This window comes from Doryrhamphus excisus, linkage group LG2, assembly GCF_037039965.1.
Source record: "Doryrhamphus excisus strain RoL-2023G ecotype Guam linkage group LG2, RoL_Dexc_Guam_v1.1, whole genome shotgun sequence".
NCBI classification, from domain to species: Eukaryota; Metazoa; Chordata; class Actinopteri; order Syngnathiformes; family Syngnathidae; genus Doryrhamphus; species Doryrhamphus excisus.
The window spans coordinates 20438780-20452094 of NC_136358.1; the positions used below are offsets into that span (position 1 = coordinate 20438780).

Sequence of the window (13315 nt, forward strand, 5' to 3'; positions counted from 1 at the left end):
AATGTGTGCATGAAACTGTGCAGGAAGGAAAGACCACCAAAAACACCAAAGGCCCCCCCCCTTTCCCTCGTTCGCTCATTGGCTCCCCGGGCACCCACCCAGCCCCGAAAGGGGAACAAAGCCAGCAGTCTTCCCAGTAATTATGCCCGTTTATAGGCTGGACGCTTACTTGTGTTGTGATTCACTAAAAAGGGAGGTCGGGAAGGGGGGGCAGCTGTACAAACTTGAAGAACAGCAGGACATCCAGCAAGACCCCCCCACCTTTTACTTGTCCCGTTTTTGGCCCTTGAATACATGTCAGCTTCATTGTACACGCCTGTGCAGTACAGTCCAGTATTGTTGATGCATTCCTCTCAAGTCATGTGACTTGGGACTAGTAGGTGACCCATGACTCCCCCCTTCCCCTCCCTTCCCCACTGCGAGGTAAAGCCTCTCAGCACCACAGCTAGCATGGAGAGCCTTACCAAAAGTATGAAACAAGACTTGGAGACCCGGATCTGTTTTATAGACAGAAAAGAAGGATAAATAATTCCATAAAACCAAAAAAAGTCAAAACACAGCACAAATGTACTTTTAAGCTACGATATATAAAGCTAAGATATACCTAAGAACACTTCTTATATCTTTAGCAAGCACAGACAAGAGGAAGTGGATGTTCATGTCTCATCAGTTCCTATACGGGCCACAAGATGGCGGTGGAGGCTACAATTCTAATAATAGTGACTTTCCTGTCTTTTTCTCTCCTTGAATTTTAGTTCTGGAGGCCAGAGGTTCATCAGCCACCCCAGACCAAGACCAGGAAGTCATGCAGTTAACAAATGTGAGTTTTTGATCATTTGGAGCCTTTTTGTGACATTAAAAGTCCTTGTGGGTTGGAGGGGGTCAGGTTGTCGCTGTGACAACCAGCATGTGCATGCATATGTTGTCCACCACAGGAATGAATGAAGCTTCTGCTGGTATTTCTCTGGAATACATGAGCTAGTTTAGTCCCAGTTGAAAGTGAAATGAAGGACTCGTGTCCAGACGTCATTCTAACCTGGGACCCTCCATCCATCATCCTTGGTGGGCTTGCAATATGGCGCTGATGTCCGATTCATTGTGGCGTTTCATCACTTTTAAAGGGACGGGGTCGAGCCTTCAAGGGTGTTCGCCATTTTGACTCATCACGGCGGATAGCAAGAGCCAATTAGAGACGATGCCGCAGCTTCTTCTCTTCTTTGGAGGGTAAAAGATAAACACCCCAGCCTGCCACTAGTTGCTAGGCAACCCCTCCCTTCCCTCCCCCACACATGTGTGACCACCGTCGGCATGTGATGGTTGGACTACGACAGGGTTGAAGCTTCTGAGGCCTCGGATGATTTAAAGGGCCATTACACCCCCCCCCCCCCCCCCCCCCCCGCATGCCGTTTATGACATACTCAAGAAAGACGTGCACGCTTGTCACCGATCTGTCAGCATCCGTCGCTTTCCCACACCTGTCAATCATCAGCTGCTGTCAGTACTTCCTGTGAGGCGGCGCTCGAGGAGACAAGACTGCCGCGATTGGTCTTGAATGCCCATGGCGCCGTGGTTGGCCACTTCCTGTTTGGTCCTTTTGCTGAATGAACTACCTTTTGGCTGAATTTTTTTGCCTCATTTCCTCTCACCTGCATCCATCTTAACGCCCCCCCCCCCCTTCCTCGATTTACTCTTTCTCCTGGTGCCTTTTCTTTGGCCTTGTGATTGGCTGAGGTAGCCTGATGTTGGCCTGTCATCACATGACCTGGACGTGGCCCTCCATCTCACCGTAAGCTGCTCCAACAACACAAACAAGGAGAGAACATACGGATAGAAATCTAGCCTCCGGATTCCATCCATCCATCCATCTATCCACAGCCTTCCTGCGTCTCCACCAGGAAGTCCCCATGAATAAATCATGGATCCGCTCGCCATGCATGGCAGGAACATCCAGAAGTCTGTCTCTCATGTCGGCTTATTGACTTTTCCAGACGAGTGACCTTACCGTCTGTATCATGCTAATCCAGGGAAGAGCCATCGACATTCCGAGCTCCCCGGATGCACGTGTGGATGGGAGATGTTGTAGCTGCTTGACTATGCCGGTCGCCATGGTGATGCGCAGGTTGGGGAACATTTTGTGCACATGGAGAAGGTGGAAACCGTCACCTCAAGAACCACCAGACACGCTTTCATTTCTCCAAAAGCCTCTTTGCTGGATTTGGAAAAAAAACAATGGATGCGATTCCTCAAAGATCCCTCCTGCCTCATCTTCTTATTCTGTGGCAGAGCAAGTGCGTGATCATGTGTTGCGTGAGGGCCAACAGGGAGTGCAAAGCATGAAGAGCATGTAGAAACATCATGGAAATAATTCTACACAACCCGAAGGTAGATGTCTCACTCCCACATGTATCTTCAGACGCTTCCGAAATAGTTGATCGGGTGTGACCTGAGCCTCAATCCCGATTGCCCCACAAAGAGCTGGATGAGATACGATGGCATCAAGGCTCCCCCAGCGGGAAGTCTTGTCTCTCAACCACCCACCCCATCGTGGGGTGGTCGGGATGCGGGGCGTCTGGATGCATGTACCTGCAGCAGGAGGACGTGTGAGGCATGAAAAGAAAAAAAGGGGGGAGCCGGCCCAACCCTTTTCCTTCATTAGCGTCCGTCTGTCGGCGAGGGGGCCCCAGCTGCATGGTTGCCTGGCAACTGGAGCCCTGCTCCGGCCAATCAGGACCACCGCATGCAACAGGGATGTTTGTGCAGTTTGTGCACAGCTGGGGGTAAGAAGGAAGAGGATGTGTTGATGAGTCCTCATGAAATATCAAAGTTTAGTGGGAGGGGCCACCAGCAGGGTGCACTGTATTCAGGCACACGCTCCGAGCAGCCGCTGTGCCGCCACGGAGGTCTCTGGCAAAACTTTGGCACTTTTTAAACGTTTCAGGTGGCTGAGAAGGTTCTTTATGCCCCGTGGGTTTTATTTCCCCCCTCATCACGGGGCATTTGGTACAAGTCGGCTAACGGGAAGTTACGAGAGGCCGGAGAAGAAAAAGTCAGAGCTGTTTTTAAATGTTTTGGTATTTATCGGTGTGATCTTATGCTGTGGTCGTAGTTTGTATGCTTTGCTGCTCTCCAGTATGGAGTTTACTACTGTGAGTGTACTACAAAGTAGTACTACAACGGCTGTGATAGTTTTTACACGGTTTGCTGCGTGTATACGACTCGTTCAGAAGGCTTGGACAAGGCCTGCTCGTCTGATTTATTTTTTATTTTATTATTTATTTATTTATTTGCTCCTCCGATTTCTGATCAACATTTGCCATAAGTGTCTGATGTAACACGTGGATTAGTTGCAGCTGCAATAAGACTAAGAAGTGTCATTTCCATTCTTTGCCACAAACCAAGCTAGCATGCTAAGTGTCAACCTCGACAGAGCAATAAAAGCAGGGGTGTCCAAAGGGTGGCCGCCATCAAGTCCTGGCGGGACGGGGGGCAGCTCAACAAGTCATTTTGCATTGTAAAACAGCAGCGAGTACGGCGACACCTTCCCACTTGATATTGTGGTCAGTAAGTGGAGGAACTGAATTAGCCCACCTTGAAAGCCAACCGTGTTAGCCTTGTATTTCAGCACCACGGACAGCGACACACACGTCCCGCTTTTGTCTTCCAGGGCCGACACTGAAGACACGTGGCGGGGCAGATGGGGATTACGTCATCACGTTGTTACCGCGGCAACCGAAAGACACACAAACAGACGAGTAAGTGCACGTGTCTTCCAGTCGACCAGAAGATGCTACACGGTTAGCATCGTCACGTTAGCATTGTTGGCGCTCCTCCTGCTCTGATTGGTGGAGAGCCTTAACGAGGAAGATAAAGCTCAGCTGCAACTTTAAGACGCCCCCCCCCACCCCCAGCTCTCCTCAATGGTCTTTCCCATCTCGGCTGCTCTTCTCCTCATCGTCCTCCTCTTCTTCCTCCAGCGAAGCGAACGCGCCATGACGCCGTGATCGCCGCGCGTGCGTGCAGCACCGGAAACCAAATGTCGTGGGCTTCGTGGGCACGGGCACGCGCGTGTTCGTGACCATGCCAGCAGCAGCAGCGGTGATGAGGGGGGGCCGGCCGCGCCTTCCCGCCGCGCGGACCCACCACTGACTGATCGACAGGGTGGGGGGGGAGAGCTTTTTGGAGAGGAAGGTGCGTGTACGTGGAAGCCGCAGTCATCAGCCTCGTGAACGCGCAGGGAGAAAAGGTGAGCTGTGTGCGTGTCGCGCGCATTTGACCTACATTGTTTCGCGGACGCTCAAGGTGATTGTGTGCGTGCGTGACATTGCAGGGAAGGGGGGGGGCATGATGTAATGCACTTGAGACAATGGCCGAGGATGCCCCCCCCACGCGCACACACACACACACACACACACACACTACAGTCAGGTTGCCGATGTGTGCTTTAATGAATGAACACGCACGCACTCACGCACGCATGCTCCGGAGGGCTGAATGGCTGCAGGCGAAGACGTCATCTGGTTTGTTCGCTTTGCACACACACAGCTAGTGTGTAGTTTGATGTGTGTGTTTGTGTCATTATTGAGACACTACACAGGAAGTATTCTTCCACACCACACTCATCCACACACAGACTCCTGATGTGTTCCGGAATTGTCCAAAATGTCCGAAGGGATGATGCTTTCATTATGAGCGGCGCGGTGGTTTAGTGGTGAGCACACGGGTAGCACTTCCACACAGGATGTGAGGAGAAGTGTACCCGTGGAACGTGACATGCTCACGTTCGGTGTCCTTACTGCCACCTGGTGGCCACGGTACTACACAGCGCTTGTATGTTGGACTGGAGATGAGCGTACCTTCAGCGTTTGAAAGAAGGCGACCTCTGACCCCAGCCATGTTTTTCATCAGGAGAGCATTTTGAGAGCGGATAGTTTATGTGATGGCGTCAGGCTGGGCCACTTGGCTGCTCGTCTTCTTGGCAGGCTGGTGTCCATGAGTGGGCGCCCACTACACCATTCACAGAAACACACGTAGACGTTAGACCGCCATGAGCTGGTCTCAGAGAGACATAGATGGATTCTTCCTAGACGGCGAGGGCCATGATTGGGGACAAAGGGTGATGGCGTATGGCGTATGGCAGCAAAGCCTCAGTTATCGAGGTTGTTGAAGGAGATAGAAATGTCAACCGCCTGCAAGTTATGCCAAGAAAAGCCACGGCAGGAGTTGGCACGCCTTCGGGTTCAACAGCTCGTCTTCACACAGATAAACGTCTTCTGAGTGGGGACCTGGCAGGAGTCCCACAAATTATTATTATTATTGTTGTTATTGTTATTATTATTGTTGTTATTATTATTACCCTGCCAAGGGTGTCCAGAACATGGCTTTTCATGAGGTGGACCTGGTGGTGGAGATGATGATGTTGGTTGTGGAGATGGTGGTAGTGGAGATAATGATGATGGTGGTGGTGAAGATGATGGTGGGGAAGATGATGGTGGTGGTGGGGAAGGTGGAGATGATGATGGTGGTGGTGGAGATGTTGGTGGGGGTGGAGATGGTGGTGGTGAAAGTGGTTGTGGGGAGGATGGTGAAGGTGGTGATGATGATGATGATGATGGTGGTGAAAGTGGTGGTGGAGATGATGATGGTGGTGGTGAAAGTGGTGGTGGAGATGATGATGGTGGTGGTGAAAGTGGTGGTGGAGATGATGATGGTGTGGTGGTGGAGATGATGGTGGTGGTGAAGGTGGTGAAGATGATGATGGTGGTGGTGGAGATGATGATGGTGGAGCTTAGAAGTGTATTGTTGGTACTAGAGCGGCCATTTTGGTAGTTTCCAAAGATGATTCCGGTTCTCTCGGGGAAAGCTTTCTTTTCCGGCATGGCCATGGCGGCACAGATTATTACGCCAGCCAGCAATCGGGTCCATTAGACACCAGCGGCGTGAAATGTAGGCCAGACCCAAAGATGTCTCACTCGTTCTTGCTAACAGAGCACAGGCTGATAGCACCGGGGAAAGTAGTCATGCTAACAGAAGACATGAACATAAAAGCATCATTCAGTATAAAAGGCCCGGAACCCCATCAGTGGGATCCTTGAACATCCACACGTGTGGACATGAACAACATGCATGTTGCATGCATGTCACACAGGGACAAGATGCAGACTCGACACCAAGATGGCCACCAGGAGATTGGAAGTCTTCCACATCTCCTGACTGTGGGGCCAACATGCTGGCTGTTAAGGGCCGCCATGGACGTTAGCAAGAAGGTGCTAGCACGTTGACTTATCCTTCCTGTTTTGTTGCGCCTTCAGGGGCGCCAAGATGATGTGCGAGGTGATGCCCACCATCAGCGAGGACACGGCGCTGAGCCAGCGCGGCTCCCAGGGCGGCTCGTCGGACCCGGACTCGCACTTCGAGCAGCTGATGGTCAACATGCTGGACGAGAGGGACCGCCTCCTGGACACGCTGAGGGAGACGCAGGAGAGCCTGGCGCTGGCCCAGCAGCACCTGCAGGACGTCATCTACGACCGCGACTCGCTGCAGAGGCAGCTCAGCTCCGCCCTGCCGCAGGTACCACGCCTTCCTCTTTCAACTCTCGCTCCGCTATTGGTGCTGTCAAGGCAGTTGGGGCTAAATGTGGTGCAGTATTGGCATGCGGCCTGTAGAGGCGCTGTTGCACGAGGTCATGGCCTTCTTCAAATAACTGGCTTACGGAAGACCTCAAATCAAAATATGTATTTTTAAATGAGAAGAAATTATATTTTAAATGACATTTCCTATGAATATTTAATTACGTTTCATATGATTATTTAATAATGTTTCATATGAATAGAACACTTCATTCTGCAGCTCATTTTATTATTAAAAAAATCAACTTTTTACAACTTTATAGAAATTTTAGCATAATAATACAAAAAAACATTATATTGAAATATTATTCACATTTTTATTACACTTTTATATAAACCAGCATAATAAGTAATACAAAAAATATTATATTGAAATATTATTCACATTTTTATTACAAGTTTATATAAACTTTAGCATAATAAGTAATACAAAAAACATATTGAAATATTATTCACATTTTTATTACAAGTTTATATAAACTTTAGCATAATAAGTAATACAAAAAACATATTGAAATATTATTCACATTTTTATTACAAGTTTATATAAACTTTAGCATAATAAGTAATACAAAAAACATATTGAAATATTATTCACATTTTTATGACAACTTTATATAAACTTTAGCATAAGTAATACAAAAAACACTATATTGAAATATTATTCACATTTTTTATTATAACTTTATATAAACTTTAGCATAAGTAATACAAAAAACATTATATTGAAATATTATTCACGTTTTTAATTTACTTATTCCAAAATAAAATTTCATTTTAATCCCACTAAAATGAAATTTATTACAAAAATGTTGTATTTATTCCTCATAAAGGAATAGAGTCCCATCCGGAGATTAGCTGTTTGTGGCTAACGCTAGCAGCAGCGGCGTCACGTTGACAAATGTCTGCCAACATTGAACAAAAGTGATTGTTAGCGCGGGCTAGCTCATGCTGCCATCGCTTTAAGTAAGGAGCCGACTCGGCGGGGGGGACGCTACCACTGTGCAGCCCTGCACGGAGGGGGGGTGCGTGACAAGGACAGAACGCGGACCCAACATGGCCGAGCGGTCCGCTCCTACTGTACTTCCCCCTCCCGCGCGCTGTGAAGACCCTCGGGGCTGCTCAGCTGCTCAGCATCACATGACCGTCTTCCAGTGTGACGGAGCGCGAACCTTGATGGACATGTCCTCAAGAAAAACAGCGTTGCTAATACTTAGCAATTTAGGTCACCATCTTTCTCACAGGCCTGCGATCTAACTGTGGCCATCGAACAGTTAACGCATATGAATGTATTGAAACCGTGTTAGACATCCGTTAAGCATTGTCGTTGTTGGATTATTTCCACTCATGCTCATCTTGTTTTTCCACAATCTTTGTAGTCTCCCGTCCTCCTGATCACGCCGTCTCGGCTTGAGGCCATTCAGTAAAATGTTGCCATTGTTTGGGGCGACAAAGAGGCCGTGTGGACGAGCGCCGTTGGGCCCCGACATGTGAGCATCAGCGGTCTAACCTGATGATGTTGGAATCTCAGGGTTTTTCACGTTGCTAATTTTAGAGAGCCTGTTAGTCACAGCTCCCCCTGGAGGATGGATTAGTAAACACACCTCCCTCCTCCTGACATCAATCCCAACCAAGCCCACGGACGTAAACGTAAACAGCTACGTAAACGTGTAGCTGTGGTTCGCCACACGCCGCCTCGCTTAACTGATCGCTTTTCGCCCTTCGTGCGTGGGGGTCCCAAGCAGGAGCTGTCCCGGGGACCCTATTGCTGGCACCAAGTGTGTGGAGCCCCCGGGTTACAGCCGGGCCTTTTAGCCTGTGTTGAAAGGTCACATGGGTGCACCAGACATGGTTTTGTCCTTGTTTTGATTTCAATTTGTCTTCCAAGCCATCCTGTTATCTTCTCTCCGGGAGAGGGTCTAAAAATAGCAACAAAGTGTTTTATTTTCAACTTGCCATCTTTTTTTCTTTCTTTTTTTTTTCCACACATTGTGTCATGTGACACGTCCACAGTCAGCTGGTTTTTGGAGTATTCCCACCCAAAAGTAGGACGTGCGTCACAGAGAACGCAAGATGCAATATAACATCAGTGCTGTGTGATATTGGCATCACATGATCCACAAGCCCCGCCCCCCTGATTCACTAGCTCCTCCTCAAAATGATTTTATTATAATTGCACAAATAGGGAACACTATGAAATTGAGACATGCGTCTGGGGATGTTAGTCATTGTCTCGCTGTTGGTTGCTGCCATCTTGTGGTCAGATGATGTTACTACATCCAATGACCGGCATTGATCCGAAGCTAGTTTTATTTGCACATCATTGACATAGATTTAATAACACTTACATTTTAATTTTTCCAAATGTGGCAAAAGGCCTTAAAGTGATGATAGTAAGACAGCGATATACTTCGTTAGGTTTGTTTACATGCATCCACACGACAATATCGTCATACTATGGAAAAAAAATGTTTTTTCTGATTAGAAGTGCTAATTTTTCGTTGTCATTTTCTCCTTCCCTAGTCTTATTGAAACAAGTTTTAACTTTACAATACCGCTACAAAACAGCTTATAACTTACAATACCGTAGACTGGAGAGGCTAACTGGTTATGTCGCTAGCTTGCTATGCTAGCTAGCACGGCGAGTCTATTTTGTCCCTGCAATGATCCCGTAGCCTGAGCAAATGTGAACATGAAGAGTGTTAAAGCGACTATAATGCTCACCGTCACGCTCTAATAATATTAAACACATATTTAGAAAGTCATAAACTTGTTTCCTATGTTCCAACTACCAAAGCATTCCGTTTATTAACAATGAGTGTTCGCATGGATTATATAGTGTCTTGTTAAGTGGTGCTGTTGCAGTACCAATGTCAACCGCTAGATGTAGACATTTCCCCGATCATTGAAAGCACTCCATGCTTGCTCCACGGGTGATGTTGTGCGTGTTAATGTGTCAGTGAAGAATGGATGTCATGAGAAAATAATATCCCCGTGTAAGATGTGTGAAGTATTAATGTTTAATATGTCTGCTCTTACGCAACACAGTTGCTTCATGAGTATGTTAAAGCTGTCTGGCAGTCAAGTGGATTTGTATTCCCGGCTCTCGGGCTCGGGGAGCGTTGCCTTCCGGTCCCAAGGTGTTTGTATTTGTGTCTGGGTGAGGCATGGGGGCGTTAATGAGGAACTTATGAAGGCGCTCCCATGATCCATGATGCTGAACTTGCAAATCAAGTCGGAAGCAATCGTGGGAGGAAGAAGAGGCTTTGTGCTGCGCCGCGCTGCAAATAAAACGTCAACAAGATGAAGATGTTCAACTCCTGCTTGATTGATGGCGTCAATATCCACCCAGACATTTTTTTTTCAGACGGCAGCTTGCCCACTTTAGGGAACACTGATGGTTCTGGTGGTGCGTTCATGAACTACACAAGCAAATCAGATCATATGAATATTACAAACAGCTTTGCCAATTGCTCTTGGAAACGGGCTGTTGCTATGGTTACTGCTTGAATTTGTTTTTAATTGGCACACGTCGTAATCAGGAAGGCCACAAGAGGGCGTCAATTCTTTCAACCAAACTTGATCCAAACCAAACTTTCAGGCCTAAATATTCCTCATGACGTTGTATTTCATAAATAATATTATACAATTTTTTTTATATAATCACTTCAAGCAAATGAGATGTGATTTTGATTTTTTTTTGTTTTAATATTTAATATTATCTGTTGTCCTTTTCCGGAATGTGCTTTCTTCAGGTTTGCTGTTGCTTTAAATGGGGTTAGGATTTGGCGCCACCTAGTGCTGAGGCATCGAACATGCCACTCCATGGATACTGTCTAGGTTTCCCTCCAGTGGTATTGTGTATTTGTATACGTGAGTATTAATAGACAAGCTGTACAGCAGAATGCCTCCGCATCTTCTTGTTTGGATGCTCTCGCTGCTGATTGGTGCGTGTGGAGGAGGGGGGCGGAGGGTGAGCAAGGGGGGGAGGGGGTTGTGTGTGTGTGTTAATCCGCACACGACAGGGAGCAGCAGTCGTAGGCGTGGGGTCCGGGTGCCAGCATGGTGACGGCGTGGATGCTGTCCTGTGCCCCCCAGCGCGTGCGCGTGGGGGGGTGCTAGCTGCTGCATCTTCTTCTTTCTTTCTCGCTGTCAGCATTTCTGCAACCTCGCTTCTCTCTTTGCCGGACGCGATGCCGTGGGGGGGCGCAGCGTCGCTTCTCGTGTTTTCCACGGTCTAGCTGTGTGGATTGGGCTCGTGCCGATTATGATCTTCTCCGACGTGAGCGCGGGGGGCAACACCCCCAAGGCGCACCCGCCCAACGGGACCAGGTTCTACACCTTCCAGGCAAGTGGCGCTGTCGGCACCTGGGCTTTTATTGTGAAATGTTGGCATCGGAAGCAATGTAACCCCGGTCATTAAGAGTATTCGTCATATTAAGAAAACATCTCAGCAACCTCAGTTCCTCGTTTTTTACCTTCTCATTATATTTGATCACTTTTCATTTCAAAACAAACTCTCTTATTTTACACCCACTTCTACTTTTTCCACTTCTGGGGAAAGTCTCATGGAAGGAGATGACTGTATATGCTACCTGATGCATGGATGGACGCTACCTGATGGATGGATGGATGCATGGATGGATGCAACCTGATGGATGGATAAATGCTACCTGATGGATGGACGCTATCTGATGGATGGATGCTACCTCATGGATGGATGTACGCTGTCTGATGGATGGATGCACGCTGTCTGATGGATGGATGAATGTTACCTGATGGATGGACACTACCTGATGGATGGATGGACGCTACCTGATGGATGGATGGATGCTACCTGATGGCTGGATCCTACCTGATGGATGCTACCTGATGGATGGATGCTACCTGATAGATGGAGGGTACCTTTGGTCATAGATCAATGGATTCTACCTGATCATAGACGGATGCTAACTGAGGTCGTAGACGGATGCTAACTGAGGTGACCCAAATGGATGTCATAGATGGATGCTACCTGAGGTCCAATACGGATGCAAACTGAGGTCATAGATGGATGCTAACTGAGGTTGTAGGTGGATGCTAACTGAGGTGACCCAAATGGATGTCATAATGGATGCTACCTGAGGTCGAATACAGATGCTAACTGAGGTCATACACAAGTGCTAACTGAGATCATAGACAGGTGCTAACTGAGGTCATAGATGGATGCTAACTGAGGTCGTAGGTGGATGCTAATGGAGGTGACACAAATGGATGTCATAGATGGATGCTACCTGAGGTCATAGACGGATGCTACCTGAGGTCATAGACAGATGCTAATTGAGGTCATAGACGGATGCTACCTGAAGTCATAGAACCCCAGAGCCTAGCTGTGGTTCTTTGGGGCCTTGACGGTGCATGCATTGATCTGTGTGGGGATGCGTGCCACTGATGCACGTGTCACCATGTATTGATTGCTTTTCCTTTGTGTGTCTGTGTGTGTTGGATTATTTATTCATATTTAGGGATTAAAAAGTTAGTAGTTTATTATTTTTGGAGTAGCATCCAAGTGATAAAAGTGTTTTTATTGATCTTATTTTAATATTGAGTTCATGTCCTTAGATGCTTCCTTGTATGTATGCATGAATGCAGATGGACCTTTAGTGAGCATCTGGTTAAAGGTGGCCATCCAGGCTGTTTAACAGTAAAGCCTTTCATGTTTATTAGCATAAATGCTGCACAAAAGCAGCAATGAGGAAAGACAAGGTTGCGGAAGTGGTAGGGAACACCGACGGCAATATTTCCTGTTGCGTTTGGACACAGCTGCATGGTGAGATCACACCATGATCCTCCTCGACACGTCTGGCGTGGGGAGGGTGTTTGCACACCGCCTCCCTCCTCAAGAGGCGTGTTGGTGGGGGGGGTTGTCCCCGACGGTCACCGCCATGCCAGCTTCACACAGCCGCTTTAACTTATCATTGAATTAGCTTCCATTGATCACATGACGGGGGTGGAGGGCGTCAACCAATGAACCAACCACAAAGCGGGGATGTCCGGCGGCTTGTTTTGATCTGGGAGACGTGACGGGCAGTTCCGGGGCCCTCCAGGGAGTCTTTGCTCGCTAATTCTTGGAACATGCATAGCAAAGATAAGCACTGATGCTAACATGTTGAAAAGGACACGCTAGCCAAACAGATGATTACAACGGCAGGCTCAGAAGATGGCGCCAAATCCCGAAAGGGAAAAAATGTAGCGCCAAATTCTCGGGGGAACAAAAGAATATCTGTGTAAGCTGGCACTTACACAAAGCTAAGCTAAAGCACCATCTGTGTTAGCCATTAGCCGTTAGCCTTCCCCCTGGCAGGAGGATGGATGGCGATGATGGCGCTGTCCAACGTGCTCCATTCCCCCTCGGTTGGATGCTAGCATTCATTTGCATAAATGCTGTGGGATGCGTTCGTTATTGGCTGGCACGCGAGGCTTTCGCTTGGCAACATTTTTAATGACATTCCTGGTGCAGTTGAGCAAGTTGACCAACAGGGTATCTCCAGGCTGGAAAAAAATGCTTCCTCGTTCGTCCCCTTGACCTTGAGCGTCATCCTTGCATTGCATTGTGGCTAAGCCTCAAACAGCGGCTGTCGCTCGAGCACACACATCAGACCGCCGTGCACGTGGCGGTGGCGGCGACGACGACGGCGGCCCGCTTAGTG

The 13315-nt window shown here is 48.0% G+C and overlaps 1 protein-coding gene across 7 annotated transcripts in view; it reads left to right on the forward strand.

Moving 5' to 3' along the window:
- The first annotated feature begins 3955 nt into the window (after positions 1 to 3955).
- ppfia2 (PTPRF interacting protein alpha 2) overlaps positions 3956 to 13315 on the forward strand; it is a 30852-nt gene continuing 21492 nt past the window's right edge. For 2 of the 7 annotated variants that reach the window (XM_078787832.1, XM_078787835.1), the window contains exons 1-2: positions 3956 to 4243; positions 6309 to 6567. In XM_078787832.1, coding sequence (XP_078643958.1) covers positions 6319 to 6567 — 249 coding nt within the window. In that variant the 5' untranslated portion in view covers positions 3956 to 4243; positions 6309 to 6318. Of the gene's footprint in view, positions 4244 to 6308; positions 6568 to 10650; positions 10975 to 13315 lie in introns of those variants that run through there. The other 5 variants (XM_058077149.2, XM_058077150.2, XM_078787844.1 and 2 more) reach the window with 3 other exon arrangements.